At 36.0% G+C, this 23701-nt stretch overlaps 2 protein-coding genes across 2 annotated transcripts; both read right to left on the reverse strand.

Annotated features, from left to right (window-relative positions):
• Positions 1-182: 182 nt before the first annotated feature.
• nr5a1b (nuclear receptor subfamily 5, group A, member 1b) lies at positions 183-20286 on the reverse strand. The gene is made up of 7 exons (XM_030149764.1): positions 20268-20286; positions 13754-13866; positions 13460-13601; positions 8742-9310; positions 6738-6857; positions 4890-5037; positions 183-436 (listed from the first exon to the last, which is right to left on the reverse strand). Exons 1-7 carry the CDS (start codon positions 20284-20286, stop codon positions 183-185), a joined length of 1365 nt encoding a protein of 454 aa, XP_030005624.1.
• Positions 20287-21613: 1327 nt separating this feature from the next.
• LOC115429112 (trace amine-associated receptor 1-like) lies at positions 21614-23563 on the reverse strand. The gene is made up of 3 exons (XM_030148365.1): positions 23558-23563; positions 22306-22594; positions 21614-22236 (listed from the first exon to the last, which is right to left on the reverse strand). Exons 1-3 carry the CDS (start codon positions 23561-23563, stop codon positions 21614-21616), a joined length of 918 nt encoding a protein of 305 aa, XP_030004225.1.
• Between the last annotated feature and the right edge of the window lie 138 nt (positions 23564-23701).

A 23701-nucleotide genomic window follows, 5' to 3' on the forward strand; every position in this document is an offset into this window, starting at 1 on the left:
ACTTTTGTGTTCTCTATTGACAGATTTTTCCATGACATTGGTAATAAGAGTTTCTGGGAATTTGGTGAAAAAGAGGCTACTATGCTCAATAGTTGTTTTGTTTTTTGCCAAAGGACACTTAAAGAATCAGCTATACTTAAAGATTTATTGCAGCTTCACAGACACACGCAGAACATGAGTCATCATGAGCAGCTGCGTTTGGCGTGGAGCATCTCAATGAGCAGGCTGTTGCAGGGCACCTCACCGCTCAGGTGTTTGTACCACAGGTAGTCTTCAGCCAGGGTGCTGAGGGAGCGAATGTCAGATAAACACTGCAGCAGGTGGGTGAACCTCCCCAGACACTGAGAGGTAGTGCACAGGGTGTACTCCAGCAGGGCTCCTTGAACCTGCTCCTGGACGCTCTCTATGAACGGAGAGTCTTCCAGCTGTTTCTCATCTGGACACAAGAGGACAGAACACAACAGCAGTGAATTTACTAAAATTCAGTCCTAAAATATTATTGGATTAGAGAGCCTTTCACTGTGCCCCATGAGAAGAAAATATGATCGGGGTCATTGGTGATAGATTTTTAGATCCTGTTTAAATTTTACAACCATTTACACATAAGATGTTTGTCAGTTTTAAAGATAATTTCAACAAGTTAAGAAGGCTGTGGTTTGTGGTAAAATTAGTGAAGAAACATTTATGCCGCGTTTCCACTGCGTGGTTCGACTCGACTTGACTCGGCTCGGCCTTTTTGCGTTTCCATTACGAAAAAGGACCTGGAATCTGGTACCCGGTACTAGTTTTTTGGTATCACCTCCACTGAGGTTCCAAGCGATACTAAACTGTGACGTATAACACTGCAGACCACTGATTGGTCAGACAGTTTTCTCTGTGACCCGTCATTTTACAAAAAACAGATACAGAAGTTGACAGTAAATATAGCGGTACATTAATCCACATGATAACAGCCCAAAACTACATCATAGTCGGTCGAGGAGATTCAGTCTTTGGTGGTCGACATAAAAATTCAGATGAGACAACACACAACGAGTGAGTTTATCACTAACTCTCTAATCAGACGACACAGAAATAACACCCTGCATCAATATGACATCCAGGTCATAGCTACTGGAAAGTCAGTAGTATCCTGTTATGGAAACGGTCTCCAGGAATACTGAGTCGAGCCGAGCCGAGCCGAGTCAAGCTGGTTCCATGTAGTGGAAACACGGCATTACTTTTATGTCAAACAGCTCAATAGACTGCATCTCTGGTCACAAGTAATAAATGTCATTAACACCAAAACAGCTGCTGCCTTGGCACATTTTACTTCCATCTTCGAGAATGCGGTTAACCCTTTAAACCCTAAGCCTAAAATGGTCCACCGGAACTTTTTTTTTTTTTTTGTCTAATTTTGACTCTAAAAAGCTAAGTAAAATATGCTGTGAGTGAGTCCTTTTGCCCATTTTTCCAGAACACTTAGAACTTTCAAAATCTAGTAGTCATTTACAATGTACTGCATGCTATAATACTGCTGAAACAGCTTCTTCTCCAGCTTCTAGTACACACATGAGTGAAAGTACTGAACTGACCCAATAAAGCCTATAAAGCGCAACATCTCAGATTTTAGGAACTGTTGGAATTTTTCCAATTGCACAAACAGTAAAAGAGTTACAGCCATCCAAATTGCATATGTGTAGGGTGTATCAGTGATGACACGTCAGGTTTTAAAGGGTTAAAAGTATTAAAAGAAGTGTGGTCTAATCGGAGATTTCTCACATATTTTTTGGGACTGTCCTAACTTAAGAATTTTTTGGGATAATTCATAAGGAAATACAAGAAATTTTAGACTTGAATGCACCATTTGAACCTCACCAGATAATTCTAGGGAATGTACGTTTAGACGGATTGAGGAAAAAAACAATATATATGCTTAGAGTTCTTGTATTACTAGCTATTTTTACCTGTCTTTCCTTTGCACTACGTGTGCATATTGCTGCTGAAACTGTTAAATTTCCCCATGATGGGATCAATAAAGTCTTATCTTATCTTATCTTATCTTATCTTATCTTATCTTATCTTATCTTATCTTATCTCATCTTATCTCATCTTATCTCATCTTATCTTATCCTCCTGAGACCCAGGAAAGTACAAGTTTTGTTTTGTTTTTTTTTTTACATTAAATAATTGCCTTTATTGGAAACAGCAAAATACAACAGTTTTTTCACATGCATTTAAAAAAAAAAAATTATGGAATGTCCTTTGCAGTGGACAGCATTTTGTTTTTTGTTTTTTGTCTTTCAATAAAGCTGTAAAACTCTTGTCCCCTCTAGAGGACAAAAATGCATTGCTGGGTCTCAGGAGGTTATCTTTTCTTATCTTATAGAATTATCACTGTAAACTGGCTTGAACCCCACCCACCAACCGTGGGCCAGTGGATCCAAAGATTGAAAGCTGTGGACTGTATGGAAAATATAACCACAAGCTTGCAACTTCGGGTGGACATTTACTTAGAAAGATGGTCCCCTGTTTAATCATATCTGGCAAAGAAGACACAGTTGCAGAAAAAATTATTCGACCATCAAAGGTCATCAGAAACAATAGTTATGCAATCAAGTACTAACTCCTGTGTGTATCATGTGACTAAAACAGACAGAAAAGAAAACATGGAATGCCTAAAAGCACTGTTTTTGTCAGTACAATGCCACTGCTATTGATGTAAAAACTGAAGTGATTTTGGTTATTATCAAGAAAACATGGAAAATGGATAGATATCAGCTCTGAAATTAAACTATTATGAGCAATTTTTGTTGTTATCATTATATTTGTCCAAACAAATGTACCTTTAGTTGTACCAGGCATTAAAATGAACAAGAAATTGAAGAAAACAAGGGTGGTCTAATAATTTTTTTCCACGACTGTATGCCGCTGACCTGTGGAGGGCTGTTGTTTTTTTTCTTTTTCTTTCCCTCTACTTTCTTTTCCCTGCACACGTGTGTGTATAAGTCGGAAAAAAAATATGTATAAGACAAGAATTGTACAATATGTATGAGACTGAACCATACAGTATGTCAAGGAATTTCCTCTAATAAATGTTTAAAAAAAAAAAGATGAAGAAAAAAAAGTATTAAAAGAAACAAAAATCCCTATAGTCTGATAATGTTGAAGCTTCAACGACTCGGAACAGATCAAGGAGACAGAAAGTTAAGGTCATTTATGTGACTTTCAGATGTGTAGACTTCATATTTACCTATTTTCACAATCTGATAATACAACAGTTTTACCTCAAACGGTGACTTTCTTCAAGTGTAAAGTGACATTTTAATGATGAACATATTATGTGTAAATGATGCATGATTCAAAGGGGATAAAACAATACTTTTGTCAGTGACTGTAATGCAATTCTTTCCCAAATTAGGTCGTTAGGAGTTGGTTGTGCACAGTGGGACAGTTTGTTCAGTATTCAGACATTTATTAAAATATGTAGATGGTATGCTACAGCCTTCACAGTCATTAGATCTGAATTCAACTGAATATGTACAGAAGAGTTTGGACTGATGTGTTGGATGTTCTCCTCCACCGTCAGAAAAACACCAAATGAAAAGGGCCCAAATGCCAAAGACAACTGAAGCTGTTCCAGAGGGACACAGCGGATCAGCACGTCACTATGACAGATTATGTTGCTTCTTCCATTACTTTGTCATTTGTGTGTAATTTATCTGCCCAATGAGGAAGACGTAAGTTGTGGCCGTGATTGTATTTTTGTATGAAAATGTAATGTGGACAACAAAACAATAGCGAAATACCCAGAAACAGAGAGCGTCCAATGAAACAGGAATCCAATCTCATGATAAGTTGTGTGTTGATATATCCAATAAAATATAAAATATCTCCGTACAGTAGGGATGCACCGATTCCAATACTAGTATCGGGCTTCGGCTCCAATACTCATCCTGTGTACTTGTACTTGTACTCGCAAAAGTAATCTGATACAACCACACCGATACCACTTATGGCAGCGTGACATTCACAGTTAAGTGCAGCAGGTAGGCGGCAGTGGAGTACTGACAGCAGTGTGGAGATTTTTCAAAATAAATGATGGTGATAAAAGTAACGCTGACTGCAAGTAACATAAAAGACACAGACAGATACAGACACAGCGTTCTGTCCGTCCTCTGTGTACATTCCATCTGTTTTCCAGGTGCTAACGGATGCGTACCCAGATGGAGAATACCAGCGGGAACCGTGGAGGTAGAGGATCTGTTCAAAGAGCCACTGTGTGAGTTAGAGAAAAACTACTGACAGATTTAGGACAACTACCAAGGGCTGGGCCAGTTTCCGTCCTACTTATAACACTATGGGGGTAAGGAGCTGGGCAGACCGCTGCTAGTGGAAGTGAAAACAAAACTTATCGCTCATTTATCTTTTCCCTACTTCCTGAAGCTTCACTTTTAAACCTTACCAGCGAAAACACTGCAACATTAGTATCCACACTAGTGGTATCTCTGTCGTCTCCATGTTTGTTATCACCGACTTTCTTCTTCTTCTCAAAAAACTTTACTTTTTTCGTGGTATTTGTCCAGTATGGTTAATTCAGAGTGGCGCCCCCTGGTGGATTGATTGACAAACGCTCATTCCAGCACATTAAATGTCAGTAGCAACACTTTGTTACAGTCAGACTAATGACAACAACAATAAAGCACATTTACAAAAGGAACTAAGAACTGGAATGGGATTATTAAGTATTCGTATCAGTACTCTGTATCAGCAAGTACTCAAATTTGAGTACTTGTACTTGGTCTGGAAAAAAGTGGTATCGGTGCATCCCTACTGTACAGTGTTTTCTAGACCTGAGTTTTCCTCCTCTGAGACATGGATTTCAACTGTCCTGTCCTAGTTGCTCTAACCTGGGTTAAAGACGGTCAGAAACTTAATACAGGAAAACTCTTGACGGTCCACTTGGAGGATGTGGAACTTCTGGGCCAGCTCCTGTCCCCTCTGTACCAGGTTGGCCAAGGTTGGACCAGCATGATAGGCTATGGCCGACAGCTCCACCTGGACCGTAGAAAACATATGAATAAGTATCAAACTTCAGGAGGCTGTTTCCAACATTTCAGACCATCTTTGTTTCATGTGACTTCCAAATGTGAGTCCGTATGTTGTAGAAACTCAAAATTATAATCTACAATATAATCTACAAATAATCTTCTAATTTGGTTGTTGCTGGTCTACTGCTTTGATCGTGAATGTATTTGTTAGTTTGGATCCAAACTAACATGTTAAAAAACTACAAAATAACAAAAGTCGCTTTTCCATTGGACATACGCGCAAAACTTTACCAATATTTACTGAATGTCAAAAAACAGAAGTGCGTAATGTCGGTTTTTCCATTAAATCACAAATGCGACGATTTGTTTATTTATTATTGCGAGATGACATGAGAAATCATTCCATAAACATGGCAACGAACGTAAATATGGTGTTGATTTACAGATATATTCATTATTATTATATATTACTCCTCTATCTTGTACTAAATTAAAAAATGATTGGGTTTCCTGGTGTGTCCACACATACCGCGACATGTTTCTTCTTCTTCTTCTTCGCTTGTTGTAACGTCCGTCAGCATCTGTTTTTTTAATTCACCTGACTCTAGTTGCGAAAAAAGGTCTTTCCATTCCAATTTTGCGTGATATACCATTTGCGCTATACCTGAAAAATCACCTCTTGCCAGCGCAAAAACTTTTATTTGAAAAATGAGACTTTTGGCGAAATTGTCCTTTTTGCATTAGGTAAATTTTTATGCGCAAGTTATATTTGCGCAATTTGAGGGTCAATGGAAAAGCAACTACAGTAATGCAAGCAATCTAACAGCATGAGCCAGCACTAAAAAACTCAATGTGTTTTGATAATTAAAATGTGTGTTTTTGTCAAAGGAATCTGGTTTATCAACACAATTTGTAATGCTGTAGTGGACATACTGCAACCTGAAGAAGGTAATTGTCCCTATATGTGTATTTTTGTACAACTTCATCCAGACTTATTGTGTTAAAGTTTGATGCTAATCCTAATTAGCATATTAGCAAGTTAGCGTTTTGGCATATACTTCAATGAAGCAGCAGCTAATGAGCCTTTCATCCACACAGAGAAACCCCAATCCTTTACCCTCAACCAAAAGCAGCTACTGATCGAAAATGTTTGATAACTTTTGAGCCACTAAAACTATGTGTTTCTTGCATCAGATATGACCCATTTGGACGTGCAGAGGCTCCGTAGTGAACATGGAAACACTTGTACAACATTGATTCACCAGTAAAACCCATATATTTTGACAAATGACAAAGGTTGTAGATACTTGTTTTTATATTAAATTCATGATGAAAAAAAGTTCTTTTTCTTCAGTTTTCAATAGGAAAATACAAAAAATTCAAAATGCTGGGGATGATATAATAAAAAACATTAATAAATCACATAAATGTAGAGTAAAATTCATTTGAACATCAGTGTAAAAATAGTTGTAAGTGTTAACCAGAATGATGGAGACCTAGTGGATATTAAGAAGTTTTAAGAAATATTACAAAAATATGCCTTTAACTTTGTAACCAATGATGTAATTTATTTTATTCACAGATTTTATTCTCAGGCTGTTAATTTTTCTACAGCTTAAAAACTTTTTTCCATTTTAACAAAGCAAAAATGACTGTCAACGTCACATTACATGTTAACAATATTACTGTGGGGAGTGAAGGTCTCACCTCATGCCCAGAGACCAGGAGAAGGTGACCGTCTTTACCATGAAGAACCTGCCTGGAGATGACGTCCAGGAGCAGCAGTTCACTCCAGCAGCTGTGCAGAAGCATCATCTGGTCACTCACCTTACGACGGAAACAAACAAAACCAAACAAACACAGGTTACACTCTTCCCTTTAATACTATTCCAGACCTGTAAGTAAATCTACATGAATAAGATTGAAATTTTTTCGGATTTTTTGTTTGTTTGTCTAATTTTAGCAAGATAATTCAAAAAGTTATGGATGGATTTTGATGAAATTTTCAGGAAATGTTGATACTGGCACAAGGAACAATTGATTTAATTTTGGTGGTGATGGGGGGGGGGGGGGTCATAGTTTTCATACAGTATATCACTTTCTGATGATGGGTTTTAAATACATGTTTTTTGCTTCAAAAATTAAATACATGGTGTCCAGCTGAGTGAACATTTTTGTAACTCCATGAAAAATAGGTTCATCAAAAAAATTTCAATCACATTGTTTTTTTCAATCAATCAATCAATCAACTAGAAGCACTCGGAGAGTGCAGACCTCCACCAAGGCTGATCAGTGGCCCCCCCCGTGGGCCCCCCCACACCAAGGAGGTTATGTTTTTGCCAGGGTTTGTTTGTCTGTCTGTCTGTTTGTCTGCCCGTTAGTGTGCAACATAACTCAAAAAGTTATGGGCAGATTTTGATGAAATTTTCTGGTCTGCCCAGTACTACTTTTGTGGCAGGTCCCAGATAAATTTTCCTCTATTTTACCTTTCTTAAATAATTTATCACCATTTATTATACTACTAACCTCTGTTTATTTGCATTTTTCAGTGTAAATCATATATTTTCCTGTATTTAATTTACTAATCATATAGATGTTTGTGAAAACTCAGAGTTTATTACATCAAAACTGCTAAAACTGAAGAGAAAGTGTCATTTCAGCTAAATATATGACTAACTAAACATAAAAACAAGCATCTACAACCACTATGGTTTGTCCAACTCCATGTGTTATACTGGTGAATCAATGCTGTAGAAGATGACAGTGTCTCCACGTTCATTATAGATCCTCTGAACGTCCACATGAGTCATATCTGGTGACTATGAAAAGCTCAGAAATTGCATTTTACCTCAATTATTTACATGTATTGACAGGATTAATGGATCAACAGTTATTAAACATTTTAGATCAATAGATGCTTTTGGTCACAGTAGCTGTTTAGGTCCTTAAATGGGTCATATTTTGCTAAACCCACTTTTATTAGTCTTTGGTACATTTATTTGTGTATTTGGACCCTAATAGTTCAAAAAGTTTGAATTTGAACCCTCAAGGTGCTGCAAAGCGATCTTTATATTCATTTTGGCAAAAATTGAGTGGATTTCTACAACTTGTTTCAATTCCTGCTTAATTTGTTACGTCTATAACTAGTTACGCCACGACATTTGCACATATAAGGTCAAGACTTCCGACGAACATTTCTCAGAGTATGACATAACTGTTTGTCAGCAGCAGCGGTTGTAGTAAAAACTGAAAATATATCCTAATTTTGAGCCGATGACCTAAAATGTTTCATTGTTGGTTGTATTAACAAACACAAGTGGCTGAACAAGGCAGAAAGCACGGTCAACAACCTGGAGGGGGTGGGGTCATGTGCATTTAAAGGGCCAGGGCTCAGAATGACCTTTCTGGTGTCATTATTCAGAAATAGGGTTGAAGACGGACCTGTGGAGTTGAATTAATGAAGAATTCAGACCTAAGCATAGCATTTACAGTTTATGTAGACCACAGGGAAATGTTTGAAAATGCATAATTCCATTTAAAAAAGCAAAATATCACTCCTTTAAGGGTTAAAAATGACCAAAAACTCTCCACAGCAACAAAAAAAAACAAAAAACAAAAACATGCACATACATAACACCATGTACATTAGCTTCAGAATAAAACCAATCTGTGTTATTCATCTGCTGTGGAAGATGACATACAGGACGTTACCTTAAGCTGTTTGAAGAAGATGGATCTCCGAGCCCACTCCACTATGGAGAACAGAGTCTGCTCGGCCATGTGACACATCAGGCTGAAGGTACTGGGTGCTCCATGCTTCTTCCAGATGTTCTGCTGCTGCTGGAGATAAACATTGATCTTCTGTTGCAGCTGCAGCTCATCTACATCACAGCGCAGTAACTCAATCACCAGTCGGGGCATTCTGGAAAGCTGTGTGGAGAAGATCTCCTCTGAATGAATGTTGTTTTCTACAGGAGGTCCTGGTGAATGTACACTGCTGTTGGTGTGGTCTGATTTGATGGTCCAGTTTGAGAGGGTGCAGGGATAAGACCCAGGTGAACTGGAAGGTAACGGAGGCTGGAGGCTGATGAGGTCCTCTCGTGCGGTTACACAGGGAATTATGGGAACAGGTTGCGAGTGCTCATTGAAGCCTCTCTGGAGGTTTGAGGAGACCACAGATGCTTGTGTCAGAGCTTTCCTCTGCTGTTTGAGGGCACGGTCACGTTTGTACATGGGTCCAAACTTGTTCCGGCCGCCTCGCATCCGATCTGCCCGAACAGCTGGAGAGAACGGGTCGTATGACATTAAAACACCATTTTACACAATAACCTACGTGTTTCCACCCACATACATAATGATTCATCTGAACCCTTTATAGGTCACACATAGGAATACTCTGAAATTCCAAATTTCAACCTTAGTGTGTTACTAGAGGACACAACAAAACTTTACTACCTCCACCAAGGAGGTTATGTTTTCATTGGGGTTAGTTAGTTAGTTAGTTAGTTAGTTAGTTAGTTAGTTAGTTAGTTAGTTAGTTAGTTAGTTAGTTAGTTTGTTTGTTTGTTTGTTAGTTTGTTTGTTAGTTTGTTTGTTTGACAGTTAGTTAGTTAGTTTGTTTGTTTGGCAGTTAGTTTGTTTGTTTGGCAGTTAGTTAGTTAGTTAGTTAGTTAGTTAGTTAGTTAGTTAGTTAGTTAGTTAGTTAGTTAGTTAGTTTGTTTGTTTGTTTGTTTGGCAGTTAGTTAGTTAGTTAGTTAGTTAGTTTGTTTGGCAGTTAGTTAGTTAGTTAGTTAGTTAGTTAGTTAGTTAGTTAGTTAGTTAGTTAGTTAGTTAGTTAGTTAGTTAGTTAGTTAGTTTGACAGTTAGTTAGTTAGTTAGTTAGTTAGTTTGTTTGGCAGTTAGTTAGTTTTTTTGACAGTTAATTAGTTAGTTAGTTTGTTTGTTTGTTAGTTAGGCTGTTTATTAGTTAGCTAGTTAGTTTGTTAGTTTGTCTGTTAGAAAGATAACTCAAAAAGTTATGGACGGATTTGGATGAAATTATTGGGAAATGTTGATACTGGCACAAAGAACAAATGATTAAATTAAATTTTGGTGGTGATGGGGCTTGTGTGTTGATCTGCTTTGGCGGAGGTCTGCCCTTTCTAAATGCTTTGTTACTTTTGTGAAAGTGTTCAAAATTTTTTATTGTCATGTAGAAAAGCAAAGTCAGTGAATTTATCATATTTGGTTCCTTACCTGTAAGTGGCCAAAAAAAAAAAAAAATTAAAATCCAAGAAGTAAATATAAAAATTACAAAAAAAAAAAAAAAAAAAAAAAAAAAAACATGTAAGGTGAAAGGATGTATTTTAGAACATTAGAACATCACTTTTACAACATTAAACCAACATAAGTGCTGACCCAGACCCCTGTCCACATCCACATTCTCCCTTTGAACATCATTCCTTACATTAGTACCATTACTTCATGGTACCTAACAAAGCAGGTACACTCACTGTTCATGCAGAGGTGGACCTTACAGACCCTGTAGACCCCAATGGACCTGAGATTGTTGACTCACTCTCCTCACTGGAACTGTTGCTGTCACTTCTTGTAATGTGTGTGGAAATAACCAAAAATAGTCACTTGCCCAACAAAGGGTTAATAATGATCCATCTTACTTTTCAGTGTTTTCGTATCATATTTCTCAGTGATTGCTTTACTCACTGGACTTGAACTGGTTTCACTTGATTACACAGGTCTATGAGTAAAGAACCTCCAGAAAAGTAAGGCAAGGCAAGGCAGGTTTATTTATATAGCACACTTCATGTACAAGACAATTCAAAATGCTTTACATAAAATATTAACCCTTTCATGCATGAATTATGAGAACCTTAATCATAATTTTGCCCTGTTTTTATTCCTCTTTAGGCATGAAAAAAAAAACAAAAAAAACAATGTGATTGACAGCTTTTTATGAACCTAATTTTCATGGAGTTGCAAAAATGTCCACTCAAATGGATACGATGCATTTAATTTTTGAAGCCAAGAAATGTGTATTTACTGATATACTGTGAAAACTATGAAATAAAACACTTTTAATGCAGCTAATCTGATGTTTTCTCATATTTAAACATACTCTAATACTAGTCATTACTCACTTCATGGAGATAATCTACAAAAAAAACAATATTTTGTTAAAGAAAAAATGATAATTACAGTCTAATAACAATTGATTTACACTCAAACATGTTAATGCAGATCAGGTTTATCCAGAACAGCCAAGTTACATGATGCATAAGTGTCCACTGTGTCAGCTGATATGGAATTAAAACAACAAAACTCATGAACAGCTGGAGAATAACTGTCTACTGTAGTGACCACTATGCATGAAAGGGTTAAAAGCATTACAGCAGGGAAGCAATGAAAAGTATAGTAGTCAAACATGACCAACTTTGAGTCATTAGTAAGGACAATTTAAGTCAAAATGCTGGTTGGCTGTAGTTAACAATATACAAGATGCACTAACAAGAATTAATGATGGAAATAGGTTTTACTCAGAAAGAATTTATGTCTCAAATCTACCAGATCTACTTCAAAACACTGTCTACACATTACAATACATTCACTTTACATGTTCCTTCCAGTGGAACATTTATAACTTTATTGCATTAAATGTATATAAACCAATGTGTGTGTATATATATATATATATATATATATATATATATAGAGAGAGAGAGAGAGAGAGAGAGATAGATAGATAGATAGATAGATAGATAGATAGATAGATAGATAGATAGATAGATAGATAGATAGATAGATAGATAGATAGATAGATAGATAGATAGATAGATAGATAGATAGATAGATAGATAGATAGATAGATAGATAGATAGATAGATAGATAGATAAAAAAAGTGTTATTTTACAACTAGGTCTGGTTCGATTCGGCTGTTTTTTATTTGCATTTTTGATTTGCATATACAAAAACCTGAGTGGAAAGGTAGAAAAACCTTAAAATAATATAGTTCAATATATGGAAGAGGAGGAAAACACACTGATAAAAAAAATAAATGGGTATAAGTGCAGTGGAGATAGATTTTGTGAACAAATGTCTTTGCATATGTGGAGCAATTAAAAAACTACAAAAGTCATTTGTTTTAATACAATTAATACAAAAAACAGATATATGATATTTGATAGAAAATGTTATTGAAAGGGCATCATGTAAGAAGAGCTGCAGAAACAGGAATCTGCCTCTAGAAAACACTTCAGTAATTTAAAGAGTTACATATTGTTATCAAGATTATAATTATTAGATGTTATGTTTTCTAACTATGTGTAGACTCATTTTATTTAGAATTAAATTTTAATTATTTATTTTTATTTATATTTATTTCAGTTCAAGTTAATTTTATGTGTAAATACAGTTATGATTTGTAGTAGGTTTTGTTTCATTTATTTATTTATTTATTTATTTATTTTTGTGTTAGTTTTTAGTTTTTCACATATTCTGAGGAGAGTTTTGAGTCAAAGAAGCTGAAAAAGGGTGGATTAAATCAAATACAATTTACAAAACCAATGTTTATTGAAGGTCACATATTTGTGCAAAGACATTGTATTCTTGAACAGTGTATATCCTTAACACTGGGGTAAACTAAAGCTGATTTTATGCTATTTTCTTTTTTGTTTGTTTAATGTGTAGTTTTAATTTTGTTTTCATATTTTGGGCATTTTAATGAAATAATATTTTCATTATATATTTTAGCTTTAGTGTTCAGCAACATTTATTTAGGTGAACCACAGCTTTATTCCACTGTCACAAAGTAGTGAAACACCAACATTTACTATAGATGTGACTCATAAAACCATCAGGAGTCAAAAATCTGGCAAAACACACATGAAATATTTGCTTTAATAATTTATAAATAAGTAATAAAATAAAAAGACAAAACTCTAGTTTTCTCCATAACAGGCCATATATAAATAAAACCATCTCATGTTGAAAAATAATGTATAAACAGTTAATATTCAACAAAAGAATGAATGACAAATGATGATAGTAACATTCTTTATGATAATATCATGATAATTGTCAGGTTGTGTTGAACATTATACTGAATCTATGAAAAACAAATCACAAGATGTCTAAAATGATTATTTCCAAAGCATTATTCCCATTGTTCAAGTAATTTTAGATGGAGACACATTAAACTTTAATATGTTTTATGCAACAAAGCATCAGATTTAGGAAAGTAATTCTTTTTTTTTTATTTTACTGCACAAAGACAGAATTTACCTCACAACATTTATTAATTGACATGTTAATGAATGGGTGTGTCACTTTAAAACAATACACCTATATTCTTAAATACTAACTTTAATTATTAATGAAACAGTTGCCTTCACCATCAGTTCTTCTATTTCACTAGCCTAAACAAACTTCTTACCTTCCAGTCTCATTCCAACATGAAGACACTTCTGAAACCTGCAGAATGGACACCGTTTCCTGTAGGTTTTATCAATCCTGCACTCCTGGTTTTCAATGCAGACGTATTTCTTGTTATTTTGAACAGTTCTTTTGAAAAACCCCTGTGTTAAGAAAAAAGACATGTTTAATGTAAAATAAAATAAAATAAAAAGACACATATAAATCATGAGAACATATCACACCCAAACCTAATCTGTAAATAAAAGAGTAAAACAGTGTAACTTGATGAAACTGAATGAACCCAAACCTGTACCTTGCAGCTTTCACAGGTGAGGAGCCCGTAGTGATAACCAGAGACTTTATCACCACAGACTGGACACAGCTCCTCTAACACCACATTATGCATGAACTCCATTACAACAATCCCTCTGTTTCACTGTAAAAATACTAAATCTGGTTTAAAAAAAAAAAAAAAAAAATCAACTATAATTATCTGGCTTTTCCTGGACCAAATGTTGAATATTGTTCCTTGTGTTAAAATTAAAGTTGTTGTGCATGTGTTGACTGCTCCATGAAGGATAAATGTGGTTATCAGAGAATCAATGAGTCATGTGATCATCCTGCGGAGGTGGGTCGCTCTCCGTGGTCCTGATCCTGCAGAGATAGAGGTCTGACCCAGTCTGAGGCTGCAGCCAATGAACACGTTCACTGTTCAGTGACAATGGTGGCTCTAGATCAGGGGTGTCAAACTCATTTTACTTCAGGGGCCACATACAGCCTAATTTGATCTGCAGTGGGCTGGACCAATAAAATAATAACAGTGAAAAAAGTGAAATTATATTATGATTAGGTTTATATCTACAACCAAGCCCGGATTAACCATATGGGCAACTGGGCAATTGCCCAGGGGCCCGCGACCTCCGAAGGGCCCTGGGTAGCTCGGGCATAACGAAAATATCTGGTTATCTTTTGCTTATAAATGAAACTGTCCGCTGCCCGGAGCCATTGCACTGCACAGAAACCCTGCTCCTGCTGTCTGTGACCGTGAGCTGAGACCCTCTCCTCATTGGTCAGTCCAAAAAAGCGAATCAGCGGTGACGCAAATCAACGTGCGTGCACTGAGCGGGATGTGAGACGTCAAGAACTACGCGACATACGCGAATCAAACATTGCAAACATGGAGAAGCAGCTAAGTGGGAAGTTTAGTATTGGTCAGATAAGTATTTCTTTGAGAGAAATTGACGGTTTTCCAGATGTTTATATCAGTGGCGATTTCTCATAGACTGCAAGGGAAGCCCGGCTTCCCCTAAAATTATGAAAATTAAATGGTTAAATATGTACGGTTGTGTTGACATTTTATTGAGTACAAATGTGTTAAAACACGTTCATCTCAAAGATGAGTTCGTTCAAATCAGCTTTATCACAAACCAACGGACGCGATGTTGGTCACTTCTCATACATTCCCGTTGCGCTGTTTACTCCTCCATCTCTGCTCAGTGCATTTGTCCGCAGACTGCGGGCGTCTCTGGACTTCAACGGGACTGAATGGAACAGTTTTTTTCATTGCGTCAAAACTGGACGGTAATTGGATAAATGCCACGATGTTGTCCCGCCCCCGGACACCGGGTGTCTCTGCGGGTGAATGGAGCTGTGGGCGGAGCTCGAACGGGTATGCCAGAATCCCACGTGCTGATTGGAGGATCGGTCGAAAGGCTGAATCCCGTTTGACTGACAGCTGTTTTCAGATCTACTCCTTCACTGACAGTTCATTTTAATACCGTCACACATTCTGCTGGGAAATCAAGAGAGAAAGTACTACGAAATTACTCGTTCATTTTTTGCACTGTAAATAAAACACACTCATTGGACTTCCTTGTTTCAATTTAACATAGTTTCAGCGTTTCTTGTTTCAGTTCCATATTTAATCATTTCTTGTTCGAGTTTAATATCGTTTTGTAGATAGTTAAATCAGTCAAACTGTCGCCTAGGTCGGAGTGAAAGGAGCATCTGTAGTTTAAAAAGGCTGAAGTCTGACACCCACAACACACTGGGCCAAGGCAATCTAAGCAGCCTAGGTCTACTGGATATTGAGAGGACACTGGTCCAGTCCCTGAAAAAGACGCCTACTTGGTACGATAAGGTTACTGAGCATTTTCTTATTTTTTTTTTTTTTTTTTTTTTTTTTTTTTTATGTAAGCAGACAGTGAGCTTCCCTGTCTAAAGAGACGAGCAGGCCGGCACTGGTTATAGTATTTAGTATATGTAGTATTAGTATTAAAATGTTTAACCCTTGCCTTGACATGCCTTGAATTGTGATGTGTTTTTCTGTTTTAAAAGTAACTGGGACCAAAATGGTTATTTTAGCAGATTATACTGCATTATATTTATTTTTTCCTTGTGGTGGCTCCATGAAAATGTTGAGATATGTTTATTGTTGAGAGAAAGCAGATTTCAAGATGTTTACATTGCACTTACTTTAACTCTCTTGTTGAATTCTGAGGTGACAAGGGGATTTCTGTTTAAAATTCATATCTGATTCTATCAGATTATGTTTGTGTTTTGTCTGTGGGCTTTTTCTGACGATTCAATACATTTGTGTTGGCAAAAAGTGTTGTTAAATAAATACTGGATACTTTGGAAATGGTTTATTTATTTTTTGTGAAATGGAGGACACTTCCCTCTCTTTTCTAATGTAGTGGATCAATTTTAGATTATACTGATGATGATGTGTTTTGGTTTCATGTCATCATATGCAAGTGAGTGGCCTTGACAAGAGCTATAGTAGTGCACTTATAGTTCTACGAGCATTTACACATTTGTACATCAAAATGCAATTGATAATAGTTAGATATTGGAGTATGGGGTATGTTTACATATATTCCTGGAATTTATTCTGTATTTTGCCAGATTATAGGGATCCTGGGGTTGTGATGATGGGGCCCTTGAATATTGTTGCCCAGGGTACAATGAAGTGTTAATCTGGCCCTGTCTACAACGTTTCCTTAAAAATGTGAATAACATGAACAACTTGAATTGTCTTAAGAAAAACAAATGCAATTTTAACAATATTATGCCTCGGTTTATCGGCTTATCAGTTTATCATTTACACATGAGCATTACAATCACACAAAACATTCAGTAACAGGCAGAATATTGGTAAAATTGTATTTACTTTTCTTAAGACATTTCCGTTTGTTCATATTTTTTCAGGTTATTCATGTTTTTTGTAAAAGTATAGTTTGGTAATGTAAACATTTTCATGTAATTTTACTATTTTACACCAAAAAATACAGAGAGAATGTGGGGTTGTCATTATTTATAGGTTATCATGATAATATTTTACTGGTCTGACCCACTTCGAATCTAATTGGACTGTATGTGTCTGTATGTGGAACCTGAATTAAAATGACTTTGACACACTTCAGTGTAATTTTTGCAATTCACAATTTCATCCCGCGGGCCTGATTGGACCCTTTGGCGGGCTGAATTTGGCCCCGGTCCACATGTTTGACACCTGTGCTGTAGACCATCATCAGGGTCACCATAATGTTCTCACAGCAACTCAGAGTATTATTTATTTATTTATTTGTTTATTTATTATTATTATTATTATTATTATTATTATTATTATTATTATTATTATTATTATTATTATTATTATTATTATTATTTAGGGCTGTCAAAATGAATGTGTTAATCAGAATCAGAATCAGCTTTATTGGCCAAGAATGTGAACACATATAAGGAATTTGGCTTCGGTTTTTACAGTGCTCATGACATACAGCTCCGACATGAACCCAGACAATATCTGGACCTAGACACAATATAGACAAACATTTGACGAGAGACAAGGACATCAATGGGTTGAGATTTACAGTGGATTTATAATGTAATATGTACAGTCCAGACTCCAGTCTCAATTGGAGTTTTTATACAGTGAGTGGATGTGTGGGTCCAGTCTATTAAAAATATATGTTTATGTATTTATTATTTACAGTGGGTTTTACATTGTGATATGTACAGAAAGTGCAAATTGAAGTTTTTATACAGTGAGTGGATATGTACAGGAATACAGTCTGTAAAAATATATGTTTATGTATATATTATTGTAGTGCAAATCGTCAGAGATTTTTACACAGTGCAAATAAGACAGCTTTATACAGAGTACAAAAATATGCAGATTAATCCATCATCATAATTAATCTGATAGAAAATTTTTACGCAATTAATCCATCATCGACCAGAATTCGTGACAAAATTACAAAAAGGTTCGAGTGATGTTTCGGTTTGTTATGTAAATAAACAGACTATGTTTATGATGGAGTCATCTTCGAAGCTGTTCAGAGTGAGGGAAGTGATTCAGGTGTGTAAGCACGGAAAAGCTAATAGATTAGTGATAATTAGGCTATCACTGGGGTTTTACAAATTTGAAGAAAAAATAGTGATGAAAGTCATACGCTGCTTTAAGTAAGTTGTGCATTTATGTTTATTCTTATTTCAGTAAATAATTTCAGTCATTTAATTTGAACAGATTAATTTCTGATTTTATTATTATTATTATTATTATTATTATTATTATTATTATTATTATTATTATTATATACTGTAGTTATGTAGTCAATGCTGCTTTTACAGTGAATAAATAAATCAGTCAAATCATCCCCCACTTAAAGTCATCAATAACCAGTATTTATTTCATATCATTTCATATATTTATATAATTTATACATACTCTGCAAATTTCCCAAGTGTGGGACTGTGAAAATTTTATTTTATCTTGTCTTATATTACAATTTTGTCCCTGACTGTCTACAGTCTCAAGACTGGATCAATGGCTGTTGGTGATTTTCTACCACTGTGGAAGGTTTTTTATCCATGGTCAAAGATATCACTGCATTTTTTCACCTTGGTCTAAATAGAATAAAATCATACAATGTATATCTGGACTGAAGAGAAGAGCTTGGATTCTAGCTATGGAATACAGTAGACTTAGTTAACCTTTAGAATCCTTAGTCGAACTTATTGTTTAAATCGTAATGTGTGTTTTTTAAATGTTTATGAACACATTTCTGTGATTCAGTTGCCTTTAAGGTGGTGGAAACAGTCAGTTAAAAACAAAAGAAGCAACCATAGTCTGATACAACCTTTATATTTCATATGTTACATTAAAAAAGAATAAATAACTACATTTAAAGCTAAGTTATTGAGATTCAGATATTGTATATTACCATATTTCTGTCAGACTTGGGCAAATTTAGTTCAGCTCAGTCGTTTTTCTGATTGGTTGGAGGAGGAATGAAGAATCAAAGAGACAGAAAATAGAGAAATGAGAGGCTCCTTTTCTGTCCTGTTTACCTTCTGCCTCTCATTGTCGACCTCCTCAACTCTGCCTTCTGTCTGCTCTGCATTACCAGTATCACCACAGCACCATCACTGATGAGTGAGGAGCTTCTCTTTTCTTAACCCATAAAGACCCAAACATCCACTAGTGACCAAAACCATCTACTGATCTAAACTGTTTAATACATGTTGATCCACTAATCCTATCAATACATGTAAATAATTAGTGTAAAATGCAGTTTGTCATCTTTTCATGGTCATTAGATACGACCCATTTGGACATTCAGAGGCTCCGTAGTTACCGTGGAAACACCATCATCTTCTATAGCATTTGTTAGTGGCCAGTTGATAGGTTTATTATTTTAGATTTTTCTTCTTTCTTGTTTTTATTTATTTTTGGTTTCTGTTGGATTTTCTTCCCAATTTGTTTTATTGTTGCCACACCCCCTTTTGGGATATAATGAGGCAGACTGCCACACACCTGTTTTGCCACATGCATTTGAGTTCCCACACAGAGCAGAGCAGGATTGTGCTGAATAGAGAAGTGAGGTGAGCAGAAAGAACATGTGTTTGATTTGTTTGACATATTATTTTGAACAAATATCAAGCTTGATATTCATATGGAATGGGTTGGGTTTTTTTTGTTTTTTTTGTTTTTTTGTTTTTGTCAAAGCGCAGTTTGGTTCACATACCTATTGCTATTCACTGGATGAGTGAGGAGTTTGCACCCTTGGTAGGTGGAGCAAAGTATGTGGTAATTAATTGTAGTGGCATGTTTTGTTTGTTCTTTTGTTTGAAATATGTGTATTAAATTACAGTTTTAATTATGAGTAATATGTCTTGTTTGTTTGTAATAATGTCTGTGCTTTTAAAGAAAATGTAACCTAAGTAAACTTTGCAAAATAACTTATGTACAAATGTTTGTGTTTTAGTTTCATGGTGCTCGATGAAATAAAGATTTGTACCAGTCCAACTCTACGCCGTTTCATTTATGCCAAGGGCTGCTTCAGCATTGATTCACCAGTACAACCCATGGAGTTGGATCAATGACCGTGGATGGAGACGCTGGTTTTATGTTCAATTAATAATAAATTTACTGAAAAAATAGTTTTTTCTTCAGTTTTCTCTGTTATTGAGAAAATAACCCTCACCTGTACTCTGAGCTTTTATGAACATGTACATAGTCAGAAAATAAAATGTAGGAAAATTCCTGATTTTCACTGACAAAAACACAAAAAAGAGAAAATAAAAATACAATAAATGGTGATTAATCACTTATGAAAGGTTAAATATTGAAAAACAAAATTCATTTGGGAACTAATATAAAAGTAGCACTGGGGCTTTATGGGCTTAACAACTATGAATTTAATAGAGAACATAAAGATTAGACAATACCAGGATTCATCAGGCTCAGATCATGAAAGAGTGGTTCAGGAAGCATGAGACGCCACTGACCATCTATGGGATGTGATGGAGACTTTACACACTGGTCTGACTCTCCATCATCAGAAGAAAATCTTGGTGAAAAAAATTAATGGAAATGTGGACTGAAATAAATGTTATGATGTTTATTGTGACACAAACACTGCATGGTTTTAATGGAGGTGTCCTGTAATCAGAGCTAAAGACAGCTCAATGAAATGTTGTGTGAGGGACTTTTTTTCTCTTCTGTCCAGGCAGTGTGATTAAGAATTCTGTAACAGAACCATGGACTTCAGTGTGATGGAAAAAGACAAATACAGAACAAGAGTGTCTAACACATTTTACCCTTTGCACAGAAACATAACATATACTATGTTGACCTGAATGTTGACCTGAATGTTGACCTGAATGTTGACCTTGTAAGATTTGGTTTATATTTTGTCTTTATTTCCATCGAAGCTGTTCAACTGCTGCTAAATCTGTGTAACATGGCATAATAAGAAACCAGAACAATGCATTTATTTAAGGGGAATAATTGTAATTATAGTCATATTTACCTGTAATGTAATGATGCAATTCTGATCCTGAATGTTGTTTTACTTTTAGCCTGTGTAGCATGCACTTATTGGAGTAAAATCTTCATTTATGTTTAGGGTTACAGTTTGTTCTTGTGACAAATATGTAGCTGTAGACCTGTCCTTTTTTAATGATTGGACATCTGGTGTAAATTTATGAGAAACTTGTAAGAAACCACTTGTAACAACAGTGAGAAACTGTCTTTGTAATTAGATCAAGTACCTGACTATTCCAAAACTACATACAGCATATGCTCAAATTTGCAGAAACACCATGTTTTAGGGTGTGTCAATGTCATAGTTAAGGTTTGGTTGAACTGATATGTAAAAACAACTTTATTAAGGTTAGAAAAAGAGTGAAATTTGACCTGTCTCCTCCTTGTCCAAAGGCTTTTGTTTGTGCGACAACTACTTCCTTCGAAGTTCATCCCTTTTTAAAGACGCAGTTCTCGCTAGTTTTTTTTTTTGCGTCACTGGGCAAAAAATTCAATAATTAATTTCCAGCACATTCATAATTCACAGGGTCTGAGAAGAAATATAAACTGTACCAACATCTGTAGACTCTTTCAGGCTGTAGAAAATCTACCTTCTGATGCAGTTATCAGGTAATTAGTGGTGTATTCAGACAAGTACAGTGGTTAAATACATGGTTAACACCTGTAAGTCATGATAAAAAGCAGAATTTAACTACCAGTCAACCATAACAGTCATTCTTCTGGCGAGGTCTGGATGTAAACCTGGGTTGACCCTTGTTGTTGACTCCACTTAGCATGAATTTGTTGAACTTCCTTCATGACTCCAGGCTTCTTTCTCGCTTGTATCTGCTTTGCAATTATTTATTCTGTGAAAAGTGTCGTCTCTGAGATGTCAGACTTAAATATGTTCACCGAGGTGAATAATCTGAATGCCTTCCTGAACCAACTATAAAAGAAGGCATATATTAGGGGATTGAAAGTAGAATTCATAAAACCAATCCACCCGAGTGTATCAAACAACACAGGTGGTGTTGAGTAACCGATGAAGGGATCCACAATGTTACACACAAAAAACAACGTCCAAAAAGACAGAAATGAGCCCATTATGACTGCAAGTGTCTTAGTGGCTTTGTTCTGACCTGTACTGGAGATCTTTGCTGTGATGTGTATTCGACGTGATTGTCCCTGAGCTACGACAAAAATCCTCAGGTAGACACTGAGCATTACTATCCCTGGAATGTAAAATGAAAGCACTGATGAGACTGTACTCGACAGACCACTCTGAAACAAAACACATCCTCCCACACAGGAAATGTGGGTATAAAAGAACTCCTCAATTCCCCAAATATTTAGCTCCAGATAAACCATCCCAAAGCCAGTGACAACTGAAACACTCCAACTGAGTAAAATCATGATCAGCACAACATTAACAGTAATTTTTCTGCTGTATATTAAAGGCTGACAAACAGCATAGTGTCTGTCAACTGATATACACAACAGATTTAGAATAGAAGCAGTGCATAACGTGACGTCGGAACTCATGTAGATTTTACAGAAGACATCACCAAAATACCAACACGTCTCTACACATCGAAACATACTGGGGAGCATGACAATCAGCCCTAAAAGAAGGTCCGACACAGCTAAAGAGAAGATTAGATAATTAGTAGGAGTATGGAGCTGCTTAAAATATGCAATTGAAGTGATGACCAGGAAGTTTCCAAACACTGTTAGGGTTACAAGAATCCCCAGGATCACATAGAGGGTGATCCGTATGGCCAGTGGATAGATGGTTTTTGGACATGAACCATTGACAGACTCATAGCAGAGCACTGGTTCCATCTGAGGGACACAAGACACATTAATTCAAGAATGCAGTAGACCACATGCTGGGAGAAATCAGAGTAATTCCCTTGAATATTAGAGCCAATAGGTGAACAGGTACCCATTTAATAGTTACAGTTACATTTGAACCATGTTTAGTCTGTAGTTCTGGTTGTGTTTTAACCACATGTTGAACACAGAAACAAGAACATGGCCCCCTCTCAAGTGAACGCCTAAACAACATCACAGTTTAAGAAATAACATGAAAATGCTTGAACACACCAAAAATGCACAGCTGGATCCAAAAATTACCACAACTTACTTGAATAAGAGCTTGTTTGAGAATTGTGTTGGCATTATCATGATAAAAAGTACAATTTTACCTCTTAACAGAAACAAGCACCAAATTGCCCGTAATTTAGTGTCTGTGCCAAAAAAGCTGGTTGACAGGGCTCCTGGGGAAGGATATACCAGTCACGACCAAAGCGAATACGGGCTTATAATCATCATTCCTAAAATTCTGCACCAAAAGTTGAACTTTTACTCAACTCAACACAGTCTGGTGTTCCTAAAACAAAGAAGAACCAGCTGTGTTTCAAAGAAACTGGCCTGGACACCAAGTAAACATGGAAAAAAAGTATGCATTTTGAGGCAAAAAATGGGTCAGTGAGGACATAAAGTTTTCTATTCCAACGCTAACCCTGAGCAAAAGTTCTGAGGTTCCATGAAGAAGGTAAATGTAGGCTTAAAAACCCCCAAGAAAAGGAAAATCCTTTAGCTTCTGTGTCTAACATGTCACTAAAACACAACATACAATCATTTCAAACATGGCTCAAATATAAAACCAACTCTTTGGAATACCAGTGACCCTACGAAAAATGACAATAAACATTATTACTTTGAACTAAATACCTAAAACCACTAACATCACTATTAGGCAGAGGATTTTAACATATAACTGTTTCTTCTCTTCATACTTACCCTCATGGTCAGGAGGAGAGAGATGCTGCTACAACAGAATGTAGCTCATATGTTGTCTTTTACCTACTGTACATTCTGTCTGGTGATCCTTTATAAGCACTTGATTCTCTGGCCAGAAAAACCAGGGGTTGAATAATGAACCCC

The sequence above is a fragment of the Sphaeramia orbicularis genome, chromosome 12, assembly GCF_902148855.1.
Source record: "Sphaeramia orbicularis chromosome 12, fSphaOr1.1, whole genome shotgun sequence".
Classification (NCBI taxonomy): Eukaryota; Metazoa; Chordata; class Actinopteri; order Kurtiformes; family Apogonidae; genus Sphaeramia; species Sphaeramia orbicularis.

Coding starts and splice junctions, on each gene's coding strand:
- LOC115429112 (XM_030148365.1), bottom strand. Junction 22,237..22,305: donor GTATTTTGGTGATGTCTTCT/GTAAAATCTACA, acceptor TGTGTATATCAG/TTGACAGACACTATGCTGTT.
- nr5a1b (XM_030149764.1), bottom strand. Junction 13,602..13,753: donor TCACCTGTGAAAGCTGCAAG/GTACAGGTTTGG, acceptor TTCTTAACACAG/GGGTTTTTCAAAAGAACTGT. Junction 437..4,889: donor TCTGACCGTCTTTAACCCAG/GTTAGAGCAACT, acceptor TCTTGTGTCCAG/ATGAGAAACAGCTGGAAGAC.